We start from the raw sequence: 20413 nt of genomic DNA, 5'->3' as shown, positions 1-20413 counted from the left end.
CCGGGGTTAAGGTGGAGGTCCCGTGCACACCCACTAACATGATTCACCACCTCGAGAAGGGAGCAGGGACCTCCCCAGAATCCGGGACGCGTGGCCTTCCAGCCCAGGACAGCCAATCGCGAGGGGGAAATCGGCGGGGGGCGGCACCCCCCCTCCAGCCCGGCCCGGTCATTGGCCGGCGGCCGCGTCTCCTGCCTGCCGATGCCACGTGACTGCCACGGCCGGGGCTTTCGCTCAGGATTAGCTCTCTGCACCCCTCGGCGGCTACCTGGCTTCGCGCCCCTGAGTCCTGGCCGGCCGGGCCCCGCCTCCTCGGGGCCGGAAGATGGGCGGGGAAGGGGACGAGTCGGTAAAAGGGAGGCCGGCTCCGGGCTGGCTGCCACTGCCCGCGCGGTCGTGTGCCCTCTGCTCCGCACCGCGGAAGACGCTGCGCGGGGCCTCATCGCGCGGGGCGGCCCAGACCTGAGAGGTAAGAAAAGGGGTGGGGACGCGAGCAGGGCGGAGGGCGGGGGAGCGATGCCGGCCTCCACGCGGTCAGCCGGCTGCTCTTAGGGTGGTCCTGGCCTGGGTCCCAGGCGTGCTGGGAGGAAGCCCGGACCAACCGTCGCCGTGGGCATCGGGCATCGAGGGCAGTCGGTGGTCGGGGTTATTCCGTGGGTAGGCAGAGGCGGGGCAGGGCAAGTGTCAAAGCCCCACTCCCCACCGGGTCAGCCGACCCCGCCCTGCTCCGCCGGCTGAGTGCTTGGCTCCTCCCTCCAGCCCACGCTTGCACCTTATGCCTCCAGCACGTCGCAGATAAAACTGTTGCTCTTCGGACGAGACCTCGTCAAGCCATGTCGAACCCAGATTTCAGAGAGCAGAACCCAGGAGAATGAGCTGCCACCACTACCCTCTTTCTCCTCCCTCACAAATGGGCAACTGAGACCTGGACACCAGAGAGGACTTGATTATCTTGGTTTTTAAAATCACACACCTGGTTAAATATAAATCAGGACCTGTATGTACTTCTTGGAGATTCATAGACTAACTTGAAATTTTTTCGTGGATAGATGGGGACACTGAAAGGACATAGAACCAGGGCCTTGCCTAGAATTACACAGCAGATCATTTGCAGAGCTAGGACTTGTACTCCCCAACTCACAGAATGTCAAACTGGGCCCGTCTCTTGCACGCATTGGGGACTATGATGAGTTAGAAGCATTCAAGACTTAAACTCCTTTCTGGTACCTATTCCATTACCACCACCACCACCACCATCCCCACCCCCCCCCCCCCCACACACACACACACATCTTTTGTGCCTAGGGCTCTTTATGTGAAATCTGGAACTAATGTGATTATCCAATATTGGGTTAAGCAGAAGTTCTTGTTTTTGAAAATTGAGTCAAGCCCTAGCTGGTTTGGCTCAGTGCATAGAGTGGGGGGTGGACTGAAGGGTCAGGGGCATAGGAGAGACAACTAATTGATGTGTCTCTCTCACATCGATGTTTCTCTCTCTGTCTCTCCCCCTCCCTTCCACTCTCTAAAAGTCAATGGAAGAATATCCTGGGGAGGATTAACACAAAAAAATAAATAAATAATTGAGTCAAGAAATGGAGAGCTAAACCTGTTTGGAAGGAAATGAGCCCGTCACGACTCTCAAGGGTCAGAGACTAGTAGATATCATTTATTGAGCAAATGCTATATGTCAGGCACTGTGCTAGGTACTTTACTTGTGTTAGCTTTTTAACACCCCTGCAAGTTAGGTGATGCTGTCCCCATTTCATAGGTGAGAAATTGATGCTGAGTAAAATGAGTTTTTCACCCATATTGTGCCATATTGTTGTTAGACAGTATAGCTGGGATCTGTCTGACTCCAGATCATACCCAGTATTTCTTCAAGTTTGGCCTTCAGCTCACTGGCTCAGAATCATCAGGCTGCAGAGTTTTAGATCTCATCCCTGGACTTGCCTGGGAACCTGCATTTTAATAGATCTCTGGTTTAATATAGTAAGTACAGTACTGTAATGTGCTGCCTCCTAGGGGAAGATCTGGAAATGACACAGGGCTTTGCAGAGATCTAGTTTAGATTTACTAGGGGTGATTTTTGATTATTGACATAACTTTTAGTGAGCATAAACCCCCAGTCAGATACTTGCCAAACTGTATAATGTCTTGACACAAGCTTGGTTATTGTGTGTGGGGGGGGTGGACAGAGAGGGGTAACTCCTTTTTAAAAAACATTTCTTTCATTTATCCACTCACTCAACAATATTTGCTAAGAATTTAATAAACCAGCAAGTTACTGCTCTCATGAGAGGATAGAAAAAAAATAAATGCATGGTAGGTGATGGTGAGAGGGTCAGGGAGAAAAATAGAGCAAAGTAAAGGAGAGAGGAGTGGAAGGCAGGGATGTGCTCAGCGAGCAGCATGGTGGCGGCAGTAGTGCTATTTTATATATCGTGTCTAGCAAGGAACTGATTAAGGCCGCATTTGAGAAAAATTCTAGCATTCCAGTTAGAGGGGCAGCAAAAGTAAATGGTAGCAAGAGCCTGCTTGCCTCGTTTGACTATTGCCTGGGTTACAAATTATTCTAACCAAAATGTAGCTACAGACATAAATTTTACATCATTATTCCTAATGGAAAAATAAAATGAAAATATTACCAATGCAGGTGTGTAATATGAAAGGTAAAAGTAACTTCATTCTTTTTTTAAAAAAATATATTTTATTGATATTTTACAGAGAGGAAGGGAGAGGGATAGAGAGCTAGAAACATCAATGAGAGAGAAACATCGATCAGCTGCCTCCTGCACACCTCCCACTGGGGATGTGCCCGCAACCAAGGTACATGCCCTTGACCGGAATTGAACCCAGGACCCTTCAGTCCACAGGCCGACGCTCTATCCACTGAGCCAAACCGGTTTCAGCAGTAACTTCATTCTTAACCTTTTACCAAACCTACGTCAAGCAGTTTGCTCCCTTCACCAATTAAAATTAACCATAATCCAGAAATGAATTGAGAACTTTGCCACAGAGTATTACTTTGAACTAGCTCCTAGACCTCTTAGCAAGGAAACAAATTTTGGGGCCATGTGGTAGTTTATTTTTAACCATTTATTTATTTATTATTTGTTTAAAATCTTTATTGTTCAGAGTGTTACATATGTGCCCTTTTTTCTCCCATTGACCCCTTATAGCCCACTGCCTGCCAGGGGGTATGTGGCATTTTAGAGAGTTAAGCTTGGAAATTGGAAGATGAGGTTTGGGAATCTGGTTCTACCAGTTGAGCAAGTGACTAAACTTTGAGTTTGCTCATATTAGAGATAGAATTCATACGCTGTTCTCAAATTTATTGAGGAGGCAAATGGGAGGTGTATTTGATATCTTTTTGAAAGCAGCGAATTACTGTGCAAGGAACTATCCTATATAATAAAACCCTAATATGCAAATCAACGGAACCACGGAACGACCAATTGCTATGACATGCATTGACCACCAAGGGGCAGACGCTCAATGCAGGAGCTGCTCTGTGGTGGTCACTGTGCTCCCACATGGGGAGCGCCACTCAGCCAGAAGCCCGGCTCACAGCTGGTGAGTGCAGCGGCGGTGGTGGGAGCCTCTCCCACCTTGGCGGCAGCTCTAAGGACCTCTTGTATGATGTCTGACTGCCTAGGTCGGCAGTTGGACATCCCCCGAGGGGTCCTGAACTGCGAGAGGGCACCAGCCGAGCTAAGGGACGCCCCCCCCAAGTGCACAAATGTCATGCACCAGGCCTCTAGTCTTATATAATAAAAGCATAATATGCTAAGTATCTGACCTTTCGACCTTTCAACCAGTTGCTGTGATGTGCACTGACCATCAGGGGGAAGATGCTCCGCCCGGTAGGTTAGCCTGCTGCTGGGGTCCGGCCAGTCAGGACTGGGCAAGACGTCCTGGACACACCCTGGAGCCCTCCCGTAGTCTCTCACCGCCCCGATCATGCACTGGTGGGCCCCTCGGCCTGGCCTGTTACCACTCGCAATTTGGGCCCCCTTGGGGAATGTTGGAGAGCCGGTTTCAGCCCGATCCCCGCAGGCCAGGCTGAGGGACCCCACTGGTGCATGAATCTGTGATCAGGCCTCTAGTTTAATATATTTGATCATGATTTTACATTAAGTTATTTTCTTCTTGGGTATTTTATTATTTTGTTTTACATTGGGCTTTATACTAGAATCAGTATGTCATAGTGCTTGTACTGCTGATATAAGCCTTATGGTGGCTCTTTTTGCATCACAGACATAAATGAACATTGCTAATAATTTGTGATAACAGAATATAAGGAAGATTTTTTGTCTTCACTATATTTACTTGAAACTTCACCAAATGTTCATTTCAATAAACAGATACATAGCCATACATATCAGGCATGAGGCATCGTGTTAGTGCTGGGTTATGTGGAAATGAGAATAACTTGGTGTCTGTCCTTGAATGTATACTCTAGTTACTCTAGTGTGAGAGACACATAAACTTAAGTGCTAAATAGTTATATGTTACGTTTTTCTTTTGTCTCTTTTGCATATCTTAGGTTTGGAAAAGCCTTTTGACCCAGAAATCACCAAGAGTTGTTCCAAAACAGAATGACAGAACATAAGAAGTGCACTAGAGAGCGGCCTGAAAGTAGGAAGTGAGAAGAGAGTTATAGATTGGTTGCATTGAGGAATGAAGACCTGTGTGTATCCACCAATCTGATTGACTTGCTCAGGGTATGTGGCCATCTAAATCTATTCTTTTTTTCCTTATTTACTTAAAAAGCTATTAGAGTATCTGTTATTTTACTTTTGTTTAGTGGGATGACCATTCATCCTAAACAAAATTAATGTGGGGTAGTTTTACGTATCTTGTGTTCTTAAATGGGTCTTGGGTCCTGGATTATGACATTTTGGTAATATTAGGTTTTTAGAACCTCACAAGGTCCTATTTTTCTGTCAGTTCCAAAACAGAAAACTTCCTCAGTCCTCCATCTAGTATATTTTATCTCTCTCTGGCTATAGTCATAAATTTGTTTATTCATTCAAACATTTTGTAAGCCTGTTCTCTGAGAGTTACAATATTTCATTAATTGATGATTACAATGATGAACAAGATGTCCTTTCCTCCCAGAGCTGGAGAGAATCCTACTGAACAAATACAGGAGTATGGTTAGTACTGTAACAGAGTGCAGAATGCTTTGGGACAGAGAGGGCATAATGATTTGTTTGGGCTAGGAGAGATTGGTCAGTGCTTTGTATAAGATGTTGAATTTTAAATGGGTTTTAAAAATGATTGATAGGCAGAGAGGTGGATGGCCATGCTAAGTTAAGCAAGCAGCTAATACAAAGACACTGATTTGTGAAGTATTTCGTAAACAGTGTAATGCTTTGAGAACCTCTTGCTTTTTCCTCCTCTTTTACTCTTATTACAAGATTTTTCTATTGTTATAGTTGCCCCTTCTTTTTGATCAATTTTATCTTCTTTCCTTTAGTTACTAGTGGAAGGTCTTATGGCACTAGTTCTGTAGTTTAGGACCCAGAGATGCAAGACTACCTAGTTACCCTCCAAGTAGAAGTACAGAGCAACATTATACCTCTCTTCAGTGTGTGTACTTAGAATAGTAAAGTGAATCTTTATTTGCATGAACAGGGCAGATATGACTCTATACTATAAGAGAGTAGATTAGACCAAAACTTTCCAGAGCATATATTGGACACTTGCTCAACCAGCCCACCCAGGCTCTTGACATTCATATGCTTTAATAATCTTGTATCAACTTCTCTATCCTCTTTCCTACCAAGCAAAGGAGTGTTGTTCGAAGGCCTAAATGCATTCTGCTCTAGTTTCTTTTTCAAAAAAACATTTATTTTTACTCTTTCACTTGCTTTTTCTTCTCTATGTTTATTTTCAGCAATTAGGGAGTTATTTAAAGAGCCTCTCCTCACCACCCCCCCCCCCAAAAAAAAAAAAAAAAGACCATCTTCCTTGTTTTAGGGACTTGCAGGTAGGGATGAAGGTTTGGGACCAGATCCTATTTGCAGTATATATGGGTGTGAAAACCTGAAAAGAAGATAGTTGATAGCATATAGAAAGGAGGAAATAGGCCACCCTGATACGTTTTCTGGAGGAAAAAACTATAGGGGGAACCAGGCAGGGATGGAAAAGAATCCTTGAATGATTTTTACTCTCAGGAAGTCCTGTATCCAGTGAATTATTTCCTTTGACTTGGCTGTTTATGGTCTGGTTCTTTTTTTGTTTTGTTTTTTGTTTGTTTGTTTGTTTTTTATCAAGACAAATGAGGCTCAACTAAATGTGACTATAAGATACCTAACCACAAAACTGAACTCCTTTTAACTCTCATGAATGACAAGCAGGGCTGTTAAAATGTTGAGCACTGAGAATTACTTAATGAGGTAACTCTGGTATTTTCTCCGGGGTAGGAGGCTAAAGCATCCGTCTTCAGAAATGTCTTCGGAAAATACAGAGCAACATGACCTTTCACCCAAGGACTCACTTGAAGGAAAAGACCAATACAGTCCTCCATCTGTGATCCATGTGGAGCTTGAAAAGGAATCAAGTACTGACTTCCAGCAACTTGAAGCTACAAATCAATGCAGACATTATCCTAGGATCCACATGGAGCCTCAAGAGAAATCAAATACTAACTTTAAGCAATTCGTCATCAAAAAGCTACAGAAGAGTTGCCAGTGCAGCCCAACCAAAGCAAAACATACGATTTTTGGTTTCCTTCCCTTTTTGCAGTGGCTCCCAAAATATGACCTGAAGAAAAACATTTTAGGAGATATGATGTCCGGCTTGATTGTGGGCATCTTGTTGGTGCCCCAATCCATTGCTTATTCCCTTTTAGCGGGCCAAGAACCAATCTATGGTCTGTACACATCATTTTTTGCAAGCATCATTTATTTCCTATTGGGGACTTCCCGTCACATCTCTGTGGGCATTTTTGGAATACTGTGCCTTATGATTGGTGAGGTAGTTGACCGAGAACTGATCAAAGCTGGCTTTGACACTGCCCATATTGCCCTGTCATTAGGAATGGTTTCGAATGGGAGCACATCATTAAACCAGACATCAGACAGGATATGTGACAGAAGTTGTTATGCAATTACAGTGGGCAGCACCGTAACCTTTATGGCTGGAGTTTATCAGGTAAGAAACAATGGAATGGGAGTGATGGTTTCTGACCAAAGAAATCACTATGCAAGAAATCTCAGATCTGTAAGGGATCTTAGATATCACAATAATTAAAACTATTATTTATTGAATGCTCAAAATATGTGAGGAGTAAAGCCAAAATTCAAACCCTGGTTTGACTCTAGGAAAAGTAAAGCTGCTTTTCTTTTCTCAACTCTAGGCTGCCCCTTAACCAATGAATTTCAATCAACCAGATTTTAATTATTTGGTTGTAAAATCTGAGACCAGAAAGGGACCCCAGACCACCTACTACAACTCCTTGATTTTATATGTTAGGAAAAATTGCTTTGCTTGAGATTATGCAGGTTGGTTCTTGGCAGAGTCAGCATTACCAGGCAGGCAGGAATGGTAACAGAATGGGAATTAGGAGAGGAGGAGTGCAGGAGTTCTGAGGAGTGCAGGAGTTTTTCAAACTATAGATGACCACCCCCTCTTTCCTATAGAATTGCTAAGATAGTAGTTCTCTTGGATTGTTGCACAGGAAAAAAGTTGAAGAACACTATGTTATATTATCAACCAGAAGAAAGGATTAGAAATGAAATTCTTCTTGGGTCTCCTATAGAATCCACTAATCTGCCATTATCATCATGCCTCTGCCTTCTGGCATCAGGAGTCAGTGCCAGAATTACATCTCTATTACAGGCATTTGAAACCAATAAGGGAAGAGGAAGAGTAGCTCGCTTTATTTGGTGCTTGGATGAAGAGGAGAGGTAGTGTACAGAGAGTTGTTTTAGGACTTTAAGAAGGTAGGAATCCTAAGTTACTGTCTCATCTAGGCTAATGAGTAATAGTGTGCTTAGCCCTCTTGAGTGTCAATAAAATGAGCCCTGTCTCTAAAATGAGAGGATTGATATATGATTGTGTTTTTCTCTAGCTCTGATATTCTGCGATGCTCTGATATGTCTCCATGCAAAAAAAAATGCCAGGGCAATACAGGATTTAGTGACTCTTTTCCATTTATATTTTAACACTTGTATACCCTTCCTTCCAGGTAGCGATGGGCTTCTTTCAAGTGGGCTTTGTTTCCGTCTACCTCTCAGATGCCTTGCTGAGTGGATTTGTCACTGGTGCCTCCTTCACTATTCTTACATCTCAGGCCAAGTATCTCCTTGGGCTCAGCCTTCCTCGGAGTAGTGGCGTGGGCTCACTCATCACTACTTGGATACATATCTTCAGAAACATCCATAAGACCAATCTCTGTGATCTCATCACCAGCCTTTTGTGCCTTTTGGTTCTTTTGCCAACCAAAGAACTCAATGAGCACTTCAAGTCCAAGCTTAAGGCACCGATTCCTACTGAACTCATTGTCGTTGTGGCAGCGACATTAGCCTCTCATTTTGGAAAACTGAATGAGAAATACAATACCAGCATTGCTGGACATATTCCCACTGGGTTTATGCCACCCAAAGCACCGGACTGGAACTTAATTCCTAGTGTAGCTATAGATGCAATAGCTATGTCTATCATTGGTTTTGCTATCACTGTATCACTTTCTGAGATGTTTGCCAAGAAACATGGTTACCCAGTCAGAGCTAACCAGGAAATGTATGCCATTGGCTTTTGCAATATCATCCCTTCCTTCTTCCACTGTTTTACTACTAGTGCAGCTCTTGCAAAGACATTGGTTAAAGAATCAACAGGCTGTCAAACTCAGCTTTCTGGTGTAGTGACAGCTCTGGTTCTCTTGTTGGTCCTCCTGGTAATAGCTCCTTTATTCTATTCCCTTCAGAAAAGTGTCCTTGGTGTGATCACTATTGTAAATCTCCGGGGAGCTTTATGTAAATTTAAGGATCTGCCCAAGATGTGGAGGGTTAGCAGACTGGATACAGTTATCTGGTTTGTAACTATGCTCTCCTCTGCACTGATAAGTACTGAAATGGGCCTGCTTATAGGCGTTTGTTTTTCTATGTTTTGTGTCATCCTCCGTACTCAGAAGCCGGAGAGTTCATTGCTTGGCTTAGTGGAAGAAGCGGGAATTTTTGAATCCATATCTGCTTACAAAAACCTTCAGGCTAAGCCGGGCATCAAGATTTTCCGCTTTGTAGCCCCTCTCTACTACATAAACAAAGAATGTTTTAAATCTGCTTTATACAAAAAAACTCTCAACCCAATCTTAGTAAAGGCAGCTCAGAAGAAGGCAGCAAAGAGAAAGATAAAAAAGGAAACAGTGACTCTCAGTGGGATTCAGGATGAAGTTTCAGTGCAACTTTCCCATGATCCCTTGGAACTCCATACCATAGTGATTGACTGCAGTGCAATCCAATTTTTAGATACAGCAGGGATCCATACACTGAAAGAAGTTCGCAGAGATTATGAAGCCATTGGCATACAAGTTCTGCTGGCTCAATGCAATCCCTCTGTGAAGGATTCCCTGGCCCGGGGAGAGTATTGCAAAAAGGAAGATGAAAGCCTCTTTTATAGTGTATATGAAGCGATAGCTTTTGCAGAAGAATGTCAAAATCAGAAAGGAATATGTTTTCCCAATGGTCTGAGTCTTTCCAGTGATCAATTGGATAAGTAGATGAAAAGAAGAATAATGTCTAGCCAATAGCAACTTGCATACTTGAAATTTTAACCTGTTGGCTAGTCATTATTCTTAGAAGCTGATGGCCTTCGTAGATACAAAAGTGCAGCAGAGCTTATACTTGGGCAGAATCAGAAAGAAGAAAATATTGTGGTTTTAAGCTTTTTTGCAAATAGGGAGTGCTCTTGGAATTAAATATCTATTGAACTGTGAAGTAGCCCTTAACCTTAATGATCATCGTCTTTTAAAAAAAAAATGTTTTTATTGATTTTTTTTAGAGAGAGAGGAAGGGAAAGGGAGAGAGAAATAGAAACATCGATGTGAGAAACATCGATCAGATGCCTTCTGCACACCCCCTACTCGGGATCAAGTAAGCAACCTGGGCATGTGCCCTGACCAGGAATTGAACCAGTGAATTCTTGGTGCATGGGACACCTCTCAACCAACTGAGCCACACTGCCCAGGCATGACCATCCTCTTTGAGGAGATATGCATTTGGACTCTTCCTTCTCTAGGAGGTAAAGGAATGACGTTGGCATTTACATGAGACATGCTCTAGCCTATATGATATGGCTCTTTGGAGAGAGAGTGGAAAGGAGGCAGGGAAAGAATGTTGTGTCTGATACTGTACCAACAGATCAAGAGGCCTCTGGAGCACAAGGTAATAACTATTCAAGTTTTTTTCTTATACTTCTCCATACCCAGTTTCTGCTCCCCAGATGACAGTGAGATCTCTGACTTTTAATAGGAAAGTTCTATTCCTTTCCTAAAGGCAGGAAACCATAGGCACAGACCTATCAGGAGACTGATGGTTGAGCATGTTTGTGAAATCCTACCAGCTAACTTCACATTATACAGAACATTCTTTGTAAATCAGTTGTTTTTTGTCATACCTTTTTGTTGTAAGGAGGTAAGCAAAGAGCTCTTCATAATCAGCAAAAATAATGGGAATCTTCCCTTACTTTTCTGTGATCTCTGTCCCTGTTTCTGAGTATTTCTCAACTTAAAATTGAGTCTAGGAGTTATAATGATAAATTCAGGGTCTGTGATCCTTACTAATGTTTTTAATGAATTTTTTTCCTTTAGGTAGTGCTATAGATGAGCTATAGGTTCTTTTTTGAATCAATGCAGATAATTCCTTAGCTTTCAGTAATTTAGTGTATTTTCCATGGAATCTGTCCTAAACTGCTATGTCTGATTACCGGTGACAAGCTTGCTAGATAAAAGGCAGAATGCTGACTCTGCAATTCGATACAGTATTTTAAATGAGCTTGAGGCAAACTGTTAAGGACAGATTACAAATAGGAATGATTGACAGTTTCCCTTAAGAATTTGTTACTTAGTGATTTCTTTCCTTCCCATGGCATTTTAGCAAGGGTCAGTTGGGGATTGATAGTCTTTCTGAAATAGAAGTGCAAGGCAGTAAGCATTAGCTTTGTTTTCACTAAAACATGTACAAATTAATTATTGATGTTCCTTTGGAAGCTTCTGTGCATTCTTTTCTGTTGATTAATCATTTGTTTTTAATACTTTTTGCCTTCCTCCCCAAACTAGGTTTGAATCCAGACCATTATAGATGTCTAATGCTACCTGACAGTAGAGTATATGTTTAAGATAACTCTATAATTTAGCAAACACTAGCACAGTAAAAAAAAAAAAAAAAAAAAAAAAAGTCCAAAAAATTTGAAAAACTCCTTAGCAGAATGGAGTAACAGAATTGGACATTTACCTAACCTTTTTATTCATATGTGGATATGAACAATTCTGGAGCTTTATGCATTTAGCAAAGTCTTGAATTGTGCTTTAATTAGTATCCCTCCCACTCAAACAAACAAGAGATTCTGCTTTTGGTAACTAGTTGTAAAAACATTTAAGATTTCCCAAGAATTTATATTTTACACTTTCTGCTTGGGTTGAGTTTGGCCTATATGTACACGTCTTAAAAAATTTTTCCTGGTATTTAAAGAAATCAAATGTGAAACCAAAGCTTAATTTAGCAAAACTAATGTTTTCATTTCCTTTGCTTTCTTGCTCAAAGCCTTGGATTTTTAGTTCACTATGTGTTATTTTACAAGTTTTATTGATACAAAAATATCTTGCTTACTCTAAACTTCAGTGTCTAAATGAAATTTTCTCATTGCTTATTGACAAATGTACAAAATTCTGAATATCTTAAAATGGTTATTTAATTGAAATGTATTGTGTACACACTTAATGGTTAAAACTTTACAACCTTATTTATTTTTAAATTTGCTACAATAAGAGGAGTGGAGGGTACTCATGCACAGAGAGACTAAGGATTGATATTCAGGAGGGGGTGAAAGGAATAGATCATTGAAAAGACCACCTCTGACTAAACAAGGGAGAAAACAGAGGCATTCAGTTGAATAAGATCCAATCCCTGGTTAACCCTGCACAACACTAGGGAGGTCAGGATTAGAAGCCACACCTTAGTTTGAGAGCAAGGTCAAAACTGGGTTCTGTTTCTAGAAGGAGAGGGGCACAGATTCACCAAAGATGAGAGAGTTGAGGAGCATGCAGTAGCCAGCGTTGGGACAGAAGCCCAGGTTGACCTACTGTGGAGCACTAGTGATGATAGTACTATCTGTGCCTCTAATGGCAGTAAAATGGACAGATGTCTAGTTGACAATTACTTTAAAAAATTTTTCATTAGGACCAAAGGAAAACAAGATTTGGTTAGACTGACTTAGCTTTTAAACAATAGTAGACATTGAAGCCAGATTTGTCGCTAAATTTACAGTATGGTAAATGGTCTTTAAATATATATTGTGTTCTCTTAATTTGTCTGGGTGTTAGCTCTGATCTTTGAAAAGGGCTGCAGTGAATTTATTGGGAACTTAAAATTGAGTCTAGGAGTTATAATGATAAATTCAAGGTCTTGAGCCTTATTAAAGTTTTTAATGAATTGTTTTCCTCTATGTAGTGGTATAGATGAACTATAGGTTCTTTTTGCATCAATGTAGATAATTCCTCAAATACTTCCTGAAGACCTATGCAGAACTCTCGGGTTCTGGGACTCTGATACTAAATCCAGTAGGTGAACCATGTAACTCAGTGACACACAGTGGCACTTGGAGGTGCTTTATGGAGGAGCCGAACTGAGCCTGGACAGAGGTCTTAGCAGGAGGCCGGCAATCGAGGCAAAGAAGGAGGCAGGGATGCCTCCGTCTATTCAGGGAATGATTCCACAGTGACATAGTAAAAACTCAATCGATAGGATTTAGACTTTGCTTAATTTTTCTGTTCTTTAATGTTTCTCTCCCTCCCCCCCCCCCCCACAATGTTTTCTTTATCTGTTATAGTGATGCCTTATTTGAAACGGCTTAAAAACTGCAAAAGGAGGAAATTGGATCTAGAAAGCTTTTAGGCTCTGAAGTAATTTGGCTTTTTTTTTTTTAAATAAAGATTTTTTGTGTGTTTGTTTCAGATTAAGTTTATTTAGAAGGTTACAGGGGTAGTAGAAGTGAGCCAGCGGGGCTGCCTGAGCTCAGGAAACATGTTGCAGAAGCAAAAGAAGGGCCCTTAGAGCTCAGGAGAAAGAAAGGCAAAGGTAACTGCCTGGTGGGGAGAGGGAGGAAGGAAAAGGCTCAGGCATGCTCCCAAGAGAAGAGCGCTGGTAGAAAGATTTTAGATAATCATAAATGGAATCATTAATTTGAGTGCTAATAACAAGAATGAAAATTATAATGGAACAGGCCAAAATAATACACCAGCTGATTTGTTATCAGCCTATTATTAAAGTAAAATTCTATTGAAATACTGTAACTTAAAGGTACATTTTAGTTTTTTTAAAAAATTTATTAATAACTAGGAATGGAGAATTTGGATGTGGGAGTGGGGGAGATTTATTTTTATAAGGTAATTTTTATCATGACAAGGATTATTTTTTTAAAAGTTTTTTGCACTTTAAATTTTGCAGTAAACATGTTAAATAAGCATTATATTAGATTGTAGAGGGTTTGGTATGTATTTTCTTTTCCTCTTAGTGATATAAAATAGGAAGGATATATTGAATTATGAAAACTGGACACCAAATGCCTTTACTGGAGATACCATGTTTGTAAGTCTACACTGGAACCAGGCATATAACCTTTCTTGGACTCGAATTACGACTCTGAAAAAGGCCAAATAATCACAATCTTATTACAAAATACCAGTTGACTAAATTTCTAACTGAAGGTTTTTTAGTTGGCAAACAGACAAGCAGCCTAAGCCAGAAAAGATTTTTAATTACAGGTTTAATAAACTTATTTTAAGGAGTTCTCTTCCCCTGCCACAGTCTCCATCCCTAAAATAATAAGATAATACTTGGAGTGAAACAGCTGTTGTCTTTTAATTCAAATCAGTTGGGAAATTACTGTTTGAATTCTGATGCTGCCATGATTTCTCAAAAATTAGTGTGAATAAATCAATCTTTATAAAATGCTACCTTTTGTCTCCTTGCAATTTTATATACAAATTAAGACAATATCAGGGTGATATATAAATTAACTCAAATTCTGAGTCTTGTCACTTCACTAAAAGAGTATACTGCCTTTTTTTTTTCAATTATTCAAGGCCAATGACTTTTAGGAATATGTTTTATACCACATATATCTTTTTTAATTAAAGCAAGTGCCTTGATGCTATTCCATATAAATCATGCTTAACCCTCTATGGCAGTGGGGGGAATGTCCGGCCCAAGGGCCATATAAGGCCTGCGAAATCATTTGGTCTGGCCCTGCCAAAACATTAGGGGTGAATTAATTAAATGTTTGACGAAATATGGCAGGCTAATTTTTAAGTTGGTAATTTTGTAGGGCCTGCAAATGATGTTATAAATATCCAAATGGCCGTTGGCAGAATAAAGGTTCCCCATCTCTGCTCTATGGAATGAGAATAAGTTATTGATGATTGCAGCCTATTGTAGGAGAGGGGGAGTTGGTTAATAGCAGATCCTTTTTCTCTGGAAGGATATGTTCATGATGTTTACTGTATAAGATCCTATATGTGTTATTTCATTTGCTAATAAATTGTTATGCTAATAAAATATTCTGTGTCTAAATTATTTAAGTGCAAGGTGGGGTTCTAACTAAGAAGTACATTTAGGTCACCAGTGAGCTTTAAAATACCATCTCTTTACCTTTGGAGAGTGATTCAGTCATTAATTTTTCTCAACTGTAGCAAGAGGATCTGTCCTTATAGAAAGCCATAAAGCATAAAGAAACCCAGTTCTTTCCTTTTTGCTTGTGATCCTAATGAGTAGGTCAACACTTTGGGTACTAATTTTCCCATCAGTGAAGAGGGAAGGAGGGCTAGATTGTTTGAGGACCCTTCCAGTTTTTATGTTGCATGACTCCTAAATCTAACTCATGTTTTACTACTGCCCAACCTCTGCATTTTGGTAAGTGAATTTGAGTCACATTTTTTTTTCATCAGTCAATTGAGGATAACATCTTATACTGATTAAGAGAATTGGGAGTGGAATTCCTAACTAGAGTGCAACACTTTGTGAGAATAATCTGCACCCTCACCATCTCCCCATACCTGCAGTGAAGCCTCTTCCCAGATGTCCTCCCCTTTCTACATCTCTCAACTCTTTGGAAGAAGTAGAAGTGTGGATATAGGGATAAGGACAGTTCTCAGTCTTCCTTCTGCAGTACTTTTCCTCTCAATCTTTACCATAAGAGAAATTACAAGTGACTGCTCCTAAGGTTTCTTCAGTTAGCTAAATTGTCTCCTTTATGTAGTCTACCTCTGCCCTCTGGTGGCCACAATATGCTACCACATCTATTTCAAAGAACTGGCCTCAGCATGAACAGTTCCTTCAATAGGTATGCAACATTGGAATTACATTATCTGAGCCTATTTGTCCTTTTGTATTATGGTTTTCTTGAAATACTAATAAGTGAAACAGTGAGATATAATAGGCAGTCAATAACTCTTAGTTTCCTTCCCTTTTCTTTGCTGCAAAAAAACTTTATTAACATTTGGCTCAAAACATAGGAGAGTTAAAAAGATGCCTAATGGTTTCAGGGAGAGGCTCAAACAAGAAGCCAGACACTACGGGGATGCAGAGGGGTCCTCAAAGGCCTCTAGGCTCTAAAGGCTCCTAATCATCCTTGAGGGTGAGCCTTTTGAAGAGATGCTCAACCTGCTCAGCCTTGGGGCTGGCCAGCTTACAGAGGTTAGTCAGGTGGTCACCCATCTTCCAGATGATTTTCACCTCCTCATCCAGGAAGTGGTTCTTCAGGAAGTCACAGATATGAGGGTCTGTGCTGGTAGAACCCAGGGTATGCAGATCCAAAAGGGCCTGGTTCAGGTTTTTCTCCAAGGCCATGGCAGCTTCCGTGGCATCCTGAGTTTTACCCCACTCATCTTGAGAAGGCTTCTGCACCTTATGGAAGAAGGCCTTGCTGCTGCACTGGTTTTGCATCTTTAAGAGACAGCACCCTTGTGCTTATCTTCAGCCAACTCATGGAAGAAGTGGCCCACGCCCTCCAGAGCCATTTCTTGGTGGCTGAAATAGAAACTGGAGAGAGGTAGGTGTAGAAGGCTTGCAGATGCAGGTTGACCAGGCAATTAAAGGCAGCCTCCAACCTGGTGGAATAATTCTGACGAATTTTGGAGCTCATGGCTGCTTGGCAATAATAAGTTAAGCTCAAAAAAGCTGTTGGCCAAAACCGGTTTGGCTCAGTGGATAGAGCGTCGGCCTGCGGACTGAAGGGTCCCGGGTTCGATTCCGGTCAAGGGCATGTACCTTGGTTGCGGGCACATCCCCAGTGGGAGGTGTGCAGGAGGCAGCTGATCGATGTTTCTCTCTCATCGATGTTTCTAGCTCTCTATCCCTCTCCTTTCCTCTCTGTAAAATATCAATAAAATATATTTAAAAAAAAAAAAAAAAAAAGCTGTTGACTGGTCTCAGGGACTGAGGATGGCTGAGATGGTTCCGAAGGTGGTAACTGAAAAAGAGGTTGGAGGGTGCTCAGAGGCTGGAAGAAGTGTCCCTGTGTCTGTTCTTCCCAAACACTGTTGAGGCAAGAAACAGAGCCAGGGGACCCGGGGCCAGACGGCTTCACAGGAGAGTTTTACCAAACATTCAAGGAAGAACTAAAACCTATCCTCCTCAGACTATTCAAAAAAATTCAAGAGGAAGGAACACTTCCAAGCTCCTTCTATGAAGCCAGCATCACCCTAATACCAAAACCAGATAAAGACAACACAATGAAGGAGAATTACAGGCCAATATCCCTCGTGAACGTAGATGCCAAAATCCTCAACAAAATTCTAGCAAATCGGATCCAGCAGTACATCACAAAGATCATACACCATGACCAAGTAGGGTTTATCCCAGGAATGCAAGGATGGTACAATATCCGCAAATCAATAAATGTGATATATCACATAAACAAATTGAGAGATAAAAATCACAGTCATATCAATTGATGCAGAAAAAGCATTTGACAAAATCCAACACCCTTTCTTGATAAAAACTCTCAACAAGGTGGGAACAGAAGGATCATACCTCAACATAATAAAAGCTATATATGATAAACCCACAGCTAACATCATACTCAATGGGCAAAAACTAAAACCATTTCCCCTAAGAACAGGAACAAGACAGGGATGCCCACTCTCACCACTCCTGTTTGACATAGTACTGGAAGTATTAGCCATTGCAATTAGACAAGAAGAAGAAATAAAAGGCATCCAAATTGGAAAAGAAGAAGTAAAGCTGTCCTTATTTGCAGATGACATGATATTGTACATAAAAAACCCGAAAGACTCCATCAAAAAACTAACAGACTTAATAAATGAATTCAGCAATGTAGCAGGATACAAAATTAACGCCAAGAAATCTATGGCATTTCTATACATCAATAGTGAACTTACAGAAAGATAGACTAAAAAAGCAATCCCATTTACCATCGCACCAAAAAAATTAAGATACTTAGGAATAAACCTAACCAAGGAGGTAAAAGACCTATACGCGGAAAACTACAGGACACTGAAAAAAGAGATAGAGGAAGATGTAAACAGATGGATTGGTAGAATCAACATCATTAAAATGTCCATACTACCCAAAGCAATCTATAGATTCAATGCACTCCCCATTAAAATACCAACGGCATATTTCACAGACCTAGAAAGAACTCTCCAAAAATTCATCTGGAATAAAAAAAGACCCCGAATAGCCACAGCAATCCTGAGAAAGAAGAATAAAGTAAGAGGGATCTCAATACCAGATTTCAAGCTGTATTACAAAGCCACTGTCCTCAAAACAGCCTGGTACTGGCACAAGAACAGACATATAGGTCAATGGAATAGAATAGAGAATCCAGATATCGACCCAAACCACTATGCACAATTAATATTTGACAAAGGAGGCATGAACATACAATGGAGTCAAGACAGTCTCTTCAATAAATGGTGTTGGGAAAATTGGACAGATACATGCAAAAAAATGAAACTAGATCACCAACTTACACCATACACAAAAATAAACTCAAAATGGATACAGGACTTAAATATAAGACGGGAAACCATAAAAATACTAGAGGAATCCACAGGCAGCAAAATCTCAGACATATGCCGAAAGAACTTTTTCACTGATACTGCCCCTAGGGCAACGGAAGCCAAAGAGAAAATAAACAAATGGGACTACATCAAAATAAAAAGCTTTTGCACAGCAAAAGAAACCATCAACAAAACAACAAGAAACCCCACTGTATGGGAGAACATATTTGCAAATGTTATCACTGATAAAGGTTTAATATCCAACATCTACAGGCAGCTTATACAACTTAATAAAAGGAAGATAAATGATCCAATAAAAAAATGGGCAACGGACCTAAATAGAATCTTTTCGAAAGAAGACAGAAGGAAGGCCAAGAGACATATGAAAACATGCTCAAAGTCACTAATTATCTGAGAGATGCAAATCAAAACGACAATGCGATACCATCTCACACCTGTCAGAATGGCTATCATCAACAAATCAACAAATGACAAGTGTTGGCGAGGAAGCGGAGAAAAAGGAACCCTCGTGCACTGCTGGTGGGAATGCAGATTGGTGCAGCCACTGTGGAGAACAGTATGGAATTTCCTCAAAAAACTGAAAATGGAACTCCCATTTGACCCAGTAATCCCACTCCTAGGAATATATCCTAAGAAACTAGAAACACCAGTCAGAAAGGATATATGCACCCCTATGTTCATAGCAGCACAATTTACAATAGCTAAGATTTGGAAACAGCCTAGGTGCCCGTCAGCAGATGACTGGATCAGAAAACTATGGTACATCTATACAATGGAATACTATGCTGCCATAAAAAAGAAGGAATTATTACCATTTGTAGGCACCTGGATGGAATTAGAGAACATTATGCTAAGTGAAATAAGCCAGTCAATGAAAGAAAAATACCACATGATCTCACTCATTTGGGGATAATGAAAAACATTATAAACTGATGAACAAAAAGATAGATACAGAGGCAGTAAAGCATCAAACAGACTGTCAAATTACAGCGGGAAGGTTAGGGAGAGGTGAGGGAAATAAGAGATCAACTGAAGGACTTATATGCATGCATACAAGAGTAACCAACGGATGCAAAACATAGGGGGGTGAGGGCATGTATGGGAGTGGGGTCGGGGGGCAATGGTAAGATATGTACACATATAATACCTTAATAAAAAAAATTAAAAATAAATAAATTTTAAAAAAATAAAAAGGATCCCAAATCAATTATATAGAAAAGATTCCTTTATTAACTTTTGGTCGAGAATATGTTTGTATATTTTCAGAAAACAACTCCAAGACTATGTGGATTCCTGCAACAGAGAAGAATTGACAGGTCTGCTCCAACCACGAAGACAAGAGGAGAAACAGTCCAGAGATGGAAGGTGCTGACGACGCCTTGCCACGCTAGCAGTCAGCAGCTGTGCAATGCAGAAAGTTGCCTAGGACCAAACCAGAGAGGGTTGGACCTGCATTGCCACCATGTGCCCACCATCCAGATATCATTGCTGACATGTACACATAAGGAACTGTTTGACATTGAAACGGGGACTCAGAACTGTTGGACATTGAAATTGGGACTAAAACATTTTTTGTTATTATATGTTTGTTTATTTCTAGTCTGCAGAGGCAAGATTTTTTTAAAGGAAAGAAATGGGGGGAAAAATAGATACAGAGGCAAAGAAGCATTGAACAGACTGTCTAACTACAGCGGGAAGGCAGGGGAGGTTGCGGGGGGGGGGGGGTAAGAGATCAACCGAAGGACTTGTAAGCATGCATATAAGTGTAACTAATGGATACAAGACACTGCGGGGGGCAGGTAAAGGCATGTACTGGGGGGAAGGGGAGACCGGGGGGAGGTCAATGGGGGGAAAAAAAAGGAGACATATGTACTACTATTTGTAATACTTCAAACAATTAAAAAAAATAAAAAGAAAAAAGAATGTGTGGCCTAACTTGGTAGAGAGGACCAGGCAGCCTGGCAAAGGCAAACTCACAGACATGGGTATGGAGTGAAAGAAGCCAATGGTCCATTGAGGCAGCACGCACACTGAAGTGTACGGAGTAACCAAGTTGGAAATGCAGATTGTGGTTAACTCTAGAGGGTGCTAAAATTCAGCTGAATAATCTAGTCTTTTATTTTTTTCCCATTGGTCACAAATTTA

General features: G+C 41.0%; 1 protein-coding gene and 1 pseudogene across 3 annotated transcripts; one reads left to right on the top strand and one right to left on the bottom strand.

Annotated features, from left to right (window-relative positions):
- Positions 1–338: 338 nt before the first annotated feature.
- Positions 339–14179, top strand: SLC26A2 (solute carrier family 26 member 2). 2 transcript variants are annotated; one of them, XM_080675343.1, is made up of 5 exons: positions 382–469; positions 786–997; positions 4547–4724; positions 6432–7161; positions 8198–14179. In XM_080675343.1, exons 4-5 carry the CDS (start codon positions 6457–6459, stop codon positions 9725–9727), a joined length of 2235 nt encoding a protein of 744 aa, XP_080531469.1. In that variant the 5' UTR covers positions 382–469; positions 786–997; positions 4547–4724; positions 6432–6456; the 3' UTR covers positions 9728–14179. The 2 variants fall into 2 exon arrangements, with proteins under 2 accessions (XP_080531468.1, XP_080531469.1); XM_080675342.1 differs by lacking the exon at positions 786–997 and having other exon boundaries at positions 339–469.
- A 1663-nt stretch (positions 14180–15842) lies between these two features.
- LOC308250660 (ferritin light chain-like) lies at positions 15843–16365 on the bottom strand (annotated as a pseudogene). The gene has a single exon. The product of its transcript is annotated as a ferritin light chain-like (transcript).
- Between the last annotated feature and the right edge of the window lie 4048 nt (positions 16366–20413).

Source organism: Plecotus auritus (assembly GCF_963455305.1).
Source record: "Plecotus auritus genome assembly, chromosome: 6".
Classification (NCBI taxonomy): domain Eukaryota; kingdom Metazoa; phylum Chordata; class Mammalia; order Chiroptera; family Vespertilionidae; genus Plecotus; species Plecotus auritus.
Note: the sequence above shows the minus strand (reverse complement) of the source record. Positions and strands in the feature narration are given on the sequence as shown.

What these genes read in the sequence shown, in the direction of transcription:
- SLC26A2 (XM_080675342.1), top strand. Translation starts at nt 6,457, where the DNA reads ATGTCTTCGGAAAATACAGAGCAACATGACCTTTCACCCAAGGACTCA. An exon ending in TTATGGCTGGAGTTTATCAG is followed by an intron (nt 7,162 to 8,197) that starts GTAAGAAACAAT and finishes CCTTCCTTCCAG; the next exon opens with GTAGCGATGGGCTTCTTTCA.